The sequence below is a fragment of the Scyliorhinus canicula genome, chromosome 4 (assembly GCF_902713615.1).
Source record: "Scyliorhinus canicula chromosome 4, sScyCan1.1, whole genome shotgun sequence".
Classification (NCBI taxonomy): domain Eukaryota; kingdom Metazoa; phylum Chordata; class Chondrichthyes; order Carcharhiniformes; family Scyliorhinidae; genus Scyliorhinus; species Scyliorhinus canicula.
In genome coordinates, this window is record NC_052149.1 from 200,079,348 (window position 1) to 200,093,212 (window position 13,865).

Consider the following 13,865-nt stretch of genomic DNA (forward strand, 5'->3'; position numbering starts at 1 on the left):
ACTGCTCTATCCATCTGTAGCCTTTAAACCCTTTGAACAGTCAGTCAGTATGTAAAGTTTTTCTCATAATAAAGTGAAAGTGATCCCATCTGTGCCCCAAAACCCATTAAATAGTCACTCAGTATCTCAAAAATACACATCTCTCATATGAAAATGAAAGTGATCGCATCTGTACCCCTAAATGTTTTTAAAATTGTGTTGGTATGTCAAATTTAAAGGTCTGTGAGAAGAAGGCAAAAGTAATCTGTTTAAAGTGGTGGAAACCTTTGAAGTAGTTTTCACACAGTCAATGTAATTGCTCTTTAAAGTATATAGGCCTGTGTGTATGCCGGGAAGGCTGAAAACTTTGACCTGCAATATTTACATGCAATTTAATGCCCCATTGGCTGCTAAGTGCTTTTTGATTGACAGGTCAAGGCAGTTCCAAAGGGGAGATCAGATTGTTCATTTGAATAGCTTTGCAGGAATCCATTAAATCAGGGGAGTAGGTATTTATCTAACTTCAGTTTGTTTTATGAGGCTGCCCCTTTGTTATAAAGTGCTTCCTAGAAAGAGAAGGGGCTGCTTCCACCAGCACAATGTTCCTTTGCCACACAAGAAACAAGTTAGAGTAGCAACCACCAACTAGTACAGCAGATGCATCGAATAAGTGTGGTTCAACATAAAGGCATGGAAAAAAAGAATGAAAACATACCCAGGTCCAGAACAATCTCCAAACCTAAAGGAATAACAAGCAGCAACAGGGTGTACCAGTCCTTCGACAGTAGTGCGAACAAGATATGGAAGAGCTAATAAAGGTCTCCAGACCACCTTCCCCTTTGGAATTCATGGACATGACAGTGATGTAAGAGACCACATGATGCACACCCAGGGTCAGACGCATGTTGGACAGAGCTGTGTGTACCCGCAAGCATGGAGACAGCTCCTAATTTGTACCCTTTATTGTTTTTTCGAAATAGTTCTCAGAGTCAATAAAGTCTTACAGTAAACTTATATATTACTACGAAAACTTCTTCAGATCTCAGGAGATGTAACCAACACCCTATAACAGTTGTTGTAGCTGGTACACTGAGGTGTTGAACAGTATTCTCCTCCCACTCCTCCTCACCCTGTGCAACACGATTTTCCGACCCCCTGCCGGGTCGGAGAATCGCCGGGGGGGGGGGGGGGGGGGCGTGAATCCCACCCCTGCTGGCTGCCGAATTCTCCAGCGCCGGCCGTTTATGGCCGTTCCCACCGGCATAAATTACAACAGGTACTTACCGACAGGACCTGGCTCCGCGGGCGGCCTCCAGTATCCTCGGGGGGGGGGGGGCGTGTGGCCCCGGGAGGTGTCCCCACGGTGGCCTGGCCCGCGATCGGAGCCCACCGATCCGTGGGCGGGCCTGTGCCGTGGGGGCACTCTATTCCTCCGCGTCGGCTGCTGTAACAGTCCATGATGGCCGACGTAGAGATGAGCCCCCCCTGCGCATGCACTGGGATGACGCCAGCACACGCTGGTGCTCCCGCGCATGTGCCAAGTCGTGCCGGCCGGTGGAGGCCCTTAGGCGCCGGCTGGCATGGCGCCAAGTCCCTTCCGCGCCAGCCGGCGCGGCGCAAACCACTCCGGCACCGGCCTGGCCCCTGAAGATGCCCAGGATCCGCACCATCAGGGCGGCCCGACACTGGAGTGGTTCACGCCACTCCTTCGCACCAGAGTTGCCCGCCCCGCCGGTTCGCGGAGAATCCCGCCTATTTCAATTACAATTCAGAAGATGATGGTGCTCTGGCCCTACACTATTAACAATGGTGCTCTGGCCCTACACTATTAATAATGGTGCTCTGGCCCTACACTATTAATAATGGTGCTCTGGCCCTACACTATTAACAATGGTGCTCTGGCCCTACACTATTAATAATGGTGCTCTGGCCCTACACTATTAATAATGGTGCTCTGGCCCTACACTATTAATAATGGTGCTCCGGCCCTACACTATTAATAATGGTGCCCTGGCCCTACACTATTAATAATGGTGCTCCGGCCCTACACTATTAATAATGGTGCTCTGGCCCTACACTATTAATAATGGTGCTCTGGCCCTACACTATTAATAATGGTGCTCCGGCCCTACACTATTAATAATGGTGCTCTGGCCCTACACTATTAATAATGGTGCTCTGGCCCTACATTATTAATAATGGTGCTCTGGCCCTACACTATTAATAATGGTGCTCTGGCTCTACACTATTAATAATGGTGCTCTGGCCCTACACTATTAATAATGGTGCTCTGGCCCTACACTATTAATAATGGCGCTCTGGCCTTACACTATTAATAATGGTGCTCTGGCTTTACACTATTAATAATGCTGCTCTGGCCCTACACTATTAATAATGGTGCTCCGGCCCTATACTATTAATAATGGTGCTCTGGCCCTACACTATTAATAATGATGCTCAGGCCCTACATTATTAATAATGGTGCTCTGGCCCTACACTATTAATAATGGTGCTCTGGCCCTACACTATTAATAATGGTGCTCTGGCCCTACACTATTAACAATGGTGCTCTGGCCCTACACTATTAATAATGGTGCTCTGGCCCTACACTATTAATAATGGTGCTCTGGCCCTACACTATTAACAATGGTGCTCTGGCCCTACACTATTAATAATGGTGCTCTGGCCCTACACTATTAATAATGGTGCTCCGGCCCTACACTATTAATAATGGTGCTCCTCCCCTACACTATTATTAATAGTGCTCCTCCCCTACACTATTAATAATGGTGCTCTGGCCCTACACTATTAATAATGGTGCTCTGGCCCTACACTATTAATAATGGTGCTCCGGCGCTACACTATTAATAATGGTGCTCCTCCCCTACACTATTAATAATGGTGCTCTGGCCCTACACTATTAATAATGGTGCTCCGGCCCTATACTATTAATAATGGTGCTCTGGCCCTACACTATTAATAATGGTGCCCTGACCCTACACTATTAATAATGGTGCTCCGGCCCTACACTATTAATAATGGTGCTCTGGCCCTACGCTATTAATAATGGTGCTCTGGCCCTACACTATTAATAATGGTGCTCCGGCCCTATACTATTAATAATGGTGCTCTGGCCCTACACTATTAATAATGGTGCCCTGGCCCTACACTATTAACAATGGTGCTCCGGCCCTACACTATTAATAATGGTGCTCTGGCCCTACACTATTAATAATGGTGCTCTGGCCCTACACTATTAATAATGGTGTTCCGGCCCTACACTATTAATAATGGTGCTCTGGCCCTACACTATTAATAATGGTGCTCTGGCCCTACATTATTAATAATGGTGCTCTGGCCCTACACTATTAATAATGGTGCTCTGGCCCTACACTATTAATAATGGTGCTCTGGCCCTACACTATTAATAATGGTGCTCTGGCCTTACACTATTAATAATGGTGCTCTGGCTTTACACTATTAATAATGGTGCTCTGGCCCTACACTATTTATAATGGTGCTCCGGCCCTATACTATTAATAATGGTGCTCTGGCCCTACACTATTAATAATGGTGCTCTGGCCCTACATTATTAATAATGGTGCTCTGGCCCTACACTATTAATAATGGTGCTCTGGCCCTACACTATTAATAATGGTGCTCTGGCCCTACACTATTAACAATAGTGCTCCGGCCCTACACTATTAATAATGGTGCTCTGGCCCTACACTATTAATAATGGTGCTCTGGCCCTACACTATTAACAATGGTGCTCTGGCCCTACACTATTAATAATGGTGCTCTGGCCCTACACTATTAATAATGGTGCTCCGCCCCTACACTATTATTAATGGTGCTCCTCCCCTACACTATTAATAATGGTGCTCTGGCCCTACACTATTAATAATGGTGCTCTGGCCCTACACTATTAATAATGGTGCTCTGGCGCTACACTATTAATAATGGTGCTCCTCCCCTACACTATTAATAATGGTGCTCTGGCCCTACACTATTAATAATGGTGCTCTGGCCCTACACTATTAATAATGGTGCTCTGGCCCTACACTATTAATAATTGTGCTCTGGCCCTACACTATTAATAATGGTGCTCTGGCCTTACACTATTAATAATGGTGCTCTGGCTTTACACTATTAATAATGGTGCTCTGGCCCTACACTATTAATAATGGTGCTCCGGCCCTATACTATTAATAATGGTGCTCTGGCCCTACACTATTAATAATGGTGCTCTGGCCCTACACTATTAATAATGGTGCTCTGGCCCTACATTATTAATAATGGTGCTCTGGCCCTACATTATTAATAATGGTGCTCTGGCCCTACACTATTAATAATGGTGCTCTGGCCCTACACTATTAATAATGGTGCTCTGGCCCTACACTATTAATAATGGTGCTCTGGCCTTACACTATTAATAATGGTGCTCTGGCCCTACACTATTAATAATGGTGCTCCGGCCCTACACTATTAATAATGGTGCTCCGGCCCTTCACTATTAATAATGGTGCTCTGGCCCTACACTATTAATAATGGAGCTCTGGCCTTACACTATTAATAATGGTGCTCTGGCCTTACACTATTAATAATGGTGCTCTGGCCTTACACTATTAATAATGGTGCTCTGGCCATACACTATTAATAATGGTGCTCTGGCCTTACACTATTAATAATGGAGCTCTGGCCCTACATTATTCTCCATTCCAGTATTTTCGAATAGAAATTGTTTTTAAAAGGCAGGAAAATGGGCACCTGCCCTTCAAGGCAGCATGGGTCAGAAGTCCCGATATTTACTCGGAGACACAGAGAGAGTCGATTGGGAGGGGGGATGATTTTCAAACTGAAAACTGGAATGACCTGCTGGATGGCTTTTCATGCTTTTGAGCAGGTTCCCAGCCCGACAGCCAGTCAGATTGGTTGTCTGTTGGCAAAAATAGCAGCAGGAGAGCAGGTGTCAGGTAGTTCAGATGCCAGGCAGGGCCATTCATGCAGGGGGCCCGTAGTGACCAGGTGGGTTTCAGTTTGAATTTGTGGCTGGAGAAGGGAATTGATCATCACGTGGGGAAGAATCAGACTCTCTCTGTTCTTTGTTCCTGCATGCGATGAGGGTCTCGCTGGCAAGGCCAGCATTGGTTACCCATTCTTAATTGCCCTTGCATTGGGTGGCTTGCTAGGCCATTGCAGAGGCAGTTCGGAGTTAAGCACATTGCTGTGTGCCTGGAGTCACATGTAGATGTGGGTAAAGGTGGTAGATTTCTTTTCATACAGGGCGTTACTGAACCAGATGGGTTTTTAACAATGGCCAGTGATACTTGTCACGGTCATCATTACTGAGACTAGATTTATTAATTGAATTTAAATTCCATCAGCTGCCATGTTGAGATTTGAATACGTGTCTTTATAGAATAGAATCCCAACAGTGGAGAAGGAGGCCATTCAGGCCATCATGTCTGCACCGACCCTCTGAAAGAACACTTCGCCCATGCTCACTCCCCCGCTCTATCCCATTAACCCCTTAGTAATAATAATCTTTATTAGTGTCATAAGTAGGCTTACATTAATACTGCAATGAAGTTACTGTGAAAATCCCCAAGTCGCCACACCCCGACGTCTGTTCGGGTACACCGAGGGAGAATTCAGAATGTCCTACATATCGTTTTGGGCACTAAGGGGCAATTTAGTGACCAATCCACCTAACCTGCACATCTTTGGACTGTGGGAGGAAACCGGAGCACCCGGAGAAAGGCCATGCAGACACGGGAAAAATATGCAACATCCACACAGACAGTGACCCAAGGTCGGAATTGAACCTGGGTCTCTGGTGCTGTGAGGCAACAGTGCTAACCACTGTGTCACTGGGCTGCCTATTGCAGAGGATTAGCCTAGGCCTTAGAATTACTGATCCAGTGACATTGCCACTACACCATTACCTCCCTCACGGTAAGGTGAGTCGGACATTGTTTGGGGGGGGGGGGGGGTGGGGGATCAGAATTCACAGGAGTCACTGATTAACCAAAATAGGTGGGCAAGAACTCCTAAGTGATTTTATGGTAGTTTTTCCAAAAGAAACAATTTTCTGCCAGTTGTCCTTATGCAATGTCTATTAACTCCATGAGAATCTATAATAGCCTGATGAGTACTATTTTTCACAACAGGTGGAGCATTGGACACCACGGAAAGATGAATCAGACATTTTAAGGGGCGAATCGGATATTAGAGGGGTCCAGTTTCGTGGAGAGCCAAAATAGAAAATACTGGAAAGTCTCAGCAGGTCTGACAGCATCTGTGCAGAGAGAAGGGAGCTAATGTTTCGCGTCTGGCCGACTCTTTGTCAAAGCCCTGGGTGGATTCAAAACATGAGGAGTGGAACTTGAGTTGGAATCCATGGGGGTGGGGGGTGGGGTAGTAGTAAAATGGAGACGCAGATAATCGCTGAGGAAGGCAATATGGCTGTGAAAGTGAGTTTTGGAAAACACCTTGTTAAACACCAAGAGGGAAATCGAAAGCAAAAAAGGTAGAGAGCCTGTTGGGTCAGGGGAAAACACTCCTGTCCCTCCTGGAGTCAAGCAGTGTAATATTGGCACTTAAATTGTGGGTCTCTCCCTCCTCGTAGTTTACTGTTATAGTTTTTCGACGCCATTAAATTCTGGTTTAATGCCTGCTTTAAAAAAGAGAAAGAAAATAGAGGCAGGCAGCCTCTTTAAAAGATTTGACTGATTACGTGGTCTCCTGAGTGGTGCTGACCACTGACTGGCCTCCATTGAAACGGGAAGTGGACAGTTGGGTCAGAGTTTGAGAATTCAAACATTTTGTCCCGCGCCCCCAATCTCCATCTCCTCACCCCCCTCTTTACTTCAGCATTTCCCCCTGTCTGGATTTGCTGGTTTGCTGGAGGAGTTTGTTACAGCAAGTCTGGTTACAGGATTCTAGCAAGTCTGGCACACGTTAATAAGGAAATGCAGATCACACACACCATCTGGAACAAGCACAGACCCATGAATTGGATTGGATTGAAATCAGCGAGAAAGTGATTTGGATTATTCCAGCCCAATGAAGTGCAAGTTATGAAAAGAGATTCAAAGAACTGAACGTGCTTTCACAAGAGAGGATAATTAAGGAGCAATGGGAGACCCCTGTTGAGAATGAGAGATTTGGATAAAAAGCACAGAAGCAGGTCCGTTTTAGGTGAAATGAGTACAGAAGCAACAAAATGAGCAAAACTCAAGTGTGACTCAAGATTTGTTTCACCAAACAGCTCTTCCAGTAGGGAGCTTAAGATCTGATTTGAAGGTTATAAGGATGGAAATAGAGATGCTTAAATACTTCAAGGACAATGATGAATCATGTAATTTTAGACTCTGGATGCTGCTTCTGTTGGAAGCAATTGCTCTCTGCATTTTGAGTGAGTCAGGCAGACATTTCACAGGCGTTTATGTTTTTTGGAAGGTTTAACATGTTGTTCACCTTGCTGAAGAAACGGTTTCGGGTCTGAGAAGAGATGAGGACTGCTGGGTGAAAGATTTGCCTTGCTTTTTTTTGATGATGTACAGATCACATATACAATACTGATAATCAGATGACAATCTAATTTCAGAAACCTTGAAGAAGAAGAAAGAAGACACTGCTTTGGTGGGATCCAATAGCTAAACTCAACTCCACCAACATCAGCATGGAGCTGTACAACATGTCACAGGCCATGAAAAATGAGACACATTTAATAATCCCAGATGCAGCCCATTACATCATTATCATTATGTACGCCTCAGCTACCTTACTGTCATTGAGTGGGAACATACTAGTTATTTGGGTGCTGACTATGGGCTGTAGGACCAGAACGGATATCACAGTGTTTCTCATCAATCTTGCTGTGGCCGACCTGACTATGGCCATCTTTTGTATACCCCTCACATTTACAGAGGTCCTACTTCAAAGGTGGCTGTTTGGAGAATTGCTCTGCCCTCTGGTGCGTTTTGCTCAAGTAAGTGTTTCACCCAAAAATATTAAAATACTATTTTCGAGACGCTTTTGCGTCTTATTTAAACCAGTATAGTTCACATGCAAGTGTCATAAATAGCACTTTCCCTCTGAAAGTGGGAGGGCCATAAGGCCTGGGAGTCATTTTTGTCATTACAAGTGCACACTGAAAGTGCACTGTTCCTTAAAGAACAAAACGACGTTTGCCAAACGTGATCGTCGCCATTAGGAATCCTGTAAAAGTGACAGTCTACAGTGTCTACACCGAATACCCAAGTTTCTGCCGTACTTCTTTCATGCCCTATTAAGAAAGACTGATTTGAAATTTTACAATAATTTAAACTACTAACATCCAAGAGTATAAAAGAAATCAACCCAACAAACTCTTGCAATTTCAAGAATCCATATGTTTGGAGTTTCCTTGCTCCTTCCCAGCCACAAAATCGCACAAAGCTGGGTGGGAGGGTAAGCCGTGAGGAAGATGTGTAATGTGGACAAGTTGAGTGAGTGGGCAAATGAAATGAAATGAAAATCGCTTATTGTCACGAGTAGGCTTCAATGAAGTTACTGTGAAAAGCCCCTAGTTGCCACATCCCGGCGCCTGTCCGGGGAGGCTGGTACGGGAATTGAACCGTGCTGCTGGCCTGCTTTAAAAGCCAGCAATTTAGCTGAGTGAGCTAAACCAGATGAATGGAAGATGCAGTACAATATGGATATAAGTCTGGTTTTCCATTTTGGTAGCAAAAACTGAAAGGCAGATTATTATCAGATGGCTACTGATTGAGAGAGGGGAATATGCAATGATACCTGGATATCCTTGTACACCAGTTGCCAAAAGTAAACATGCACATGCAGTAGGCGATGAAGAAGACAAGTAGCGTGTTGGCCTTCATAGTGTGAGGGTTTAAGTACAGGAGCAGGGTTGCCTTGCTGCAATTATGCAGGGGTCTGGTGAGACCACACTGTTACGATACCCTGGACTAATGCGCAATCAATTTCATCTCCACAGGCCCCGGAAACCCAACACAAATGAATTAATCAATAATTTGTATAATTTTTCTGAGATCGATTGCTCCAATAACTTACAAGCACCAGATTTGTAAGTGAAACACAACGGCTGTTTATGTATAACAATAGAGATAATAAATGCAATAATTATAATAGACTAACGGTCAGCTAATCTATTACTCCCCCCCTTTTACTGTCCCACCCACTACCTAAATACACACAAGAAATGCACATGCAGAAGGAGGGGGAGGGGTGGAAAAGAGAATGAACGTGAGATGGAAGATGAGTGTCCTTGCTTCGGATGTTGAAATTGTTTCATCAGCTGACTGTCCTTCCAGGATGCATTCCAGGTGATTGAGAGCCACCGGTTGGATGGCTAACGAGGATCTCATGGCTGAAACATACAGCCCGAATCCCCAGACTGTGGAATGCCCCCTGGGGAATCACAGTAAAAGAGGGGGAGTATTAGATTAGCTGACCATTAGTCTATTATAATTATTGCATTTATTATCTCTATTGTTATACATAAACAGATTTTTCATTTTTAATAACCTGGGCCTTCATTCAGAAGTTCCACCTCAGGAATCTGTAATTCTTATTTGTTTCCAGCCCCACCAGAATGCCCCCTAGCTTTACTGAGGAAAAACAGAGTTCCCCTCACAAATCTTTTAAGAGGGTTCTTTAAACAACTGGCCCGGCCTGCAGCTGTTGCTGGACTGAACTTCCTTTCAGTTCAATCTGACTGTAGAGAGAGAAAGGTCTTAGCTTTGAACCTTTAGTCAGAGTCCGTCAGATAAGAGAGAGAGAGATCAGGGCTGCGACCCTCCAGCTTCTTGATCAAAACAAAACTAAAAACCAGATGAAGCCTTCCTGTCCTGTCTGCATAGACTATCATCTGAGAGACTGGCAAAGTAAGCAGCTCATTGGCCGACAGCCCAGCCCATCAAAATGAGTCATCACCGATGCCAGCACATCCTGTCGGATTCCTTTTTTAAAAAATTAACGGCGAAGTCCACCTTAAAAGTGCACGTCCTATTGTCCAGGTGAAAAAATAATAAAAGCCAAAATAACAGAAAATAAAGGGAATACACGGGGAACACAGGTTTCAACAGAAGGATCCTTACAACTCTGGGAATGCTATGTGCACTTTTGGTCTCCTTATCTGAGGAAGGGTGCTCTTGCTTTGGAGGGAATGCAGCCAAGTTTTACCAGACTGATTCCTGGGATGGAGAACCAGATGAATGAGAAGAGATTGAATCAGTTAGGATTATATTCGCATGCGTTTAGAAGAATGAGGGGGACCTTATAGAAATATATAGGGCGGGATTCTCCGACCGCACGCCAAGTGGGAGAATTGCCGGGGGTCTTCAGACTCTCTGGGTCCCCAGAGAGGGCCTAATACCTGTACAGGTGCGGGCACTGTACAACAATTTTTATTCCTTTCCCAATTTTTTTTTTCATAACTTCAGAGTAGCCAATTATTTTACTTTTCCAATTAAGGGGCAATTTAGCATGGCCAATCCACCTAACCAGCACATCTTTGGGTTGTGGGGGTGAAACCAACGCAGACATGGGGAGAATGTGCAAACTCCACATGGACTGGTGACCCAGGGCTGGGATTCGAACCTGGGTCCCCAGCGCCGCAGTCCCAGTGCTGACCACTGCATCATGCCGCCCCATTCCTTTCCCAATATGACGTACTGCGCCGTTCCAACTGGAAATGGGTGCATGCTTTCTGCCTTCCATACTGGGGGCAGAGTGGACCAGTATGGATCTGAGAAATAGGCGTTAGATTCCACAATTTATAAGCCACAGAATTTCTGGGAGGGAATAGGGAGGAAAAATTCACAATTATTATATTTTTATTTAAACATCAAGAGAGCTAGCTTAATTAACGTTAAAGCCCTCTATATTTCATATGTCAATCCAACAACATCACTGTCACAGTTTAGAACTTCACCCAGTGAACACAAAGATTATTGGCTGTATCTCCACTGAAGTTAATTCTGTTTCGAGACACTGCAATGCACCGTAATTCCTTCCAACCAATATCCTGCATTAATGGCTGTAGTTAAGTCCCATACATGATTCTTCAGATTACACTTCATTGAAAATTTGAAAATTAACAGAAAAGAGTAGGCTGCTTGCCGCTAACAGAAACTATAATATATTAAACTTAGCGACCATGTGCAGTTTTCAACATGATGAATAGACATTTAAAAAAGGTATATAAAAAGAACATGCCCTCTTTTCACCCCTCCCCTCATGTCTAGGGGGGGCAATTTCAAAATAAGAGTCTCCAAATCGAGGAGATTGAGGAAGAATTTCTTCTCCTTGGACTCTTCTATCCCAGAATGCAGTGAAGGCTGGGTTATTGAATATATTCAAGGCTGAGTTAGGCAGATTTGTGCTCTACAAAAGAGTCGAGCATTATGCGGAGGGGGTGGGGTGGGGAGGGGGTGGTGAGCTTGCAGGCAGGAAAATGGAGTTACGGCCAACATCGGATCAGCCACGACCTTATTGAATGGCATAGCAGGTTCGAGGGGCCGAGTGGCCGCCTCCTGCCCTTATCTCTTACATTATTAAAACATGCAAAACAATTATATACTTTGTATCATTTACACCCCATCCACTTCTAATCTCTTCTATTATCTTTATTTTTGTAATTCACACCTTCTCTCTCCTTGAACAGGACACTTGAGCACCGACTACAGTATCAGATTTCAGTGTAAAGTTCAGTTGTCCAAAAGTACTGGCTATGCTATTTCCCATTTCCACCCATAACCTAATCAGCATTCTGGGAGTCTGCCGTGGCTGACAGGGGAGAGGATTTGGGAGAACGATGCTTATTCCATACAGGAATCGTTAAAAAATAGGAGTTGGATCCTCAAAAAGGAAATGGGGTCTCCAAACATTAAGCCCAATGTGAATTTTACTTTGTGAATACACTTATCTTGAGTTGAAGTATTGTATATACAATTGACTGATGGTCGATGGAACGGATGGGAATATTTAATTTGCAAGTCCTTGTGGTGAATAGATTTGAAGCTTAGTCTGAAGAACACATTCACTTGCTAATAGTACTATCCTACTGCCATTCAGAGTCCTTTAGGGCTACATGCCTCTCCCCCACCTCCCAGTCTCCTGTCCCTTTGCCATTAAGTTGTGCTTTGAACTCTTGAATTCTGGGGTTCTGTAAGTGGTTGACAGATAGAGAGCGGAATTCTTCGACCCCCCCGCTGGGTCGGAGAATCACTGGCGGGCCACGTGAATCGCGCCACGCCGCCCCGATGCCGGGATGCGATTCCCCACAGAGAATTGGCACCATTGGGGCCAGCGTGGTAGGTGCGGCACCGGTCGGGGTATGCGCCGACTCTCCGGCCCAGGCCGGCATGGGCCAGCGTGCCGATTTTCCGGCCCAAATGGGCTGAGTGGCCGTCATCAAAAAGCCGAGTCCCGCCGGCGCCGTTCTAACATCCTCTGAGCCGGCGGGGCGTTAGTGTTGAAGGGGCCGGAGGTGGCCTGTGGGGGGGTCCAACCCCAGGGGGGGCCTCCATAGTGGCCTGGCCTGCAATCGGGGCCCACCAATCGGCGGGCCGGTCTCTCTGCCCGCGGCCTCCTTGCCTCCGCGCCGGCTCCTGTTGCCCTGCGCCATTTGGCGTCAGGGCCGGAGCGGGGAAGAAGGCCATTGCGCATGCGCTAGTTGGCGCCGGCCCAACTGCCGATGCGCTGGGTTCAGGCCGGGATCAGCAGCTGGAGCGGTGTGGGCCGTACCAGCGAAGTGCTACCCCACTGTGGGCCGCAGAATGGAGTGCCGGAACGGGCGCCGACGCCAGAGTAAAACACTCCCGTTTTTACGCCGGCGTCGTTACTCAGCCGCCCAATGGGAGAATCCCGCCCACCATATATGCGCATTATAGATGCTTTTCGTAAGTTTTTATTTGGATGGTGAGCTGAGGTTGTCATATGTGACCTCTATTTTAAACAACATACAGTATGATTCATCCAAGTGGTTTACCAGTGACTGGCAAGTTAGTCTCTCTAATAAACAACAGGATCTCTCTCGTGGGCAGTGGAGTACTTTTTCAATAATAGGATAAGGAGCTTTCATTTTAGAAGATCCTCACTTGATTGCATTGAGATCCACAAAGGGAATCGCTCTGCAGAGAATGCAGGTGAAAATAATGAAATATCTTTCTGTAAAAACAATGTCCAAACGTAGCTGTGACACTTGTCACAATTTGAACCAGTCTAGTTTTTGAGTGGGTTGTCCGGAAAATTATAAGATACAAATTAAACCCCAGTAACACAGTTTGCAAAATATGTTCCTCCCCCGGGGAACACGGTAGCATTGTGGATAGCACAATCGCTTCACAGCTCCAGGGTCCCAGGTTCGATTCCGGCTTGGGTCACTGTCTGTCCGGAGTCTGCACATCCTCCCCGTGTGAGCGTGGGTTTCCTCCGGGTGCTCTGGTTTCCTCCCACAGTCCAAAGATGTGCAGGTTAGGTGGATTGGCCATGATAAATTGCCCTTAGTGTCCAAAATTGCCTTTAGTGTTGGGTGGAGTTACTGGGTTATGGGGATAGGGTGGAGTTGTTGACCTTGGGTAGGGTGCTCTTTCCAAGAGCCAGTGCAGACTCGATGGGCTGAATGGCCTCCTTCTGCACTGTTGATTCTATGATTCCTTCTGTATCTCCTGACTTAAGTACATTTTAGTTATTGGATTTTTAGAAATGATATTTGATATCAGGAGAAAAGTAAACCTCACAACACAAGTTAAAATCCCACACTGAACCCAGTTGCAAACTCAGCAAGAAAAGCCAGTGAAAGATCTGCGCAAGTTCTGACAGTTACTGGAGAGCACCTTAACCAAAGGCTTGCAATG

At 45.6% G+C, this 13,865-nt stretch overlaps 1 protein-coding gene across 1 annotated transcript in view; it reads left to right on the forward strand.

Annotated features, from left to right (window-relative positions):
- LOC119965306 (neuropeptide Y receptor type 5-like) overlaps window positions 1-13,865 on the forward strand; it is a 113,520-nt gene that overhangs the window by 60,739 nt on the left and 38,916 nt on the right. Inside the window, exon 4 of the mRNA XM_038795861.1 lies at window positions 7,592-7,975. Within this exon, the coding sequence (XP_038651789.1) occupies window positions 7,667-7,975 (309 nt within the window). The 5' untranslated portion in view covers window positions 7,592-7,666. The remainder of the gene's footprint in view (window positions 1-7,591; window positions 7,976-13,865) is intronic.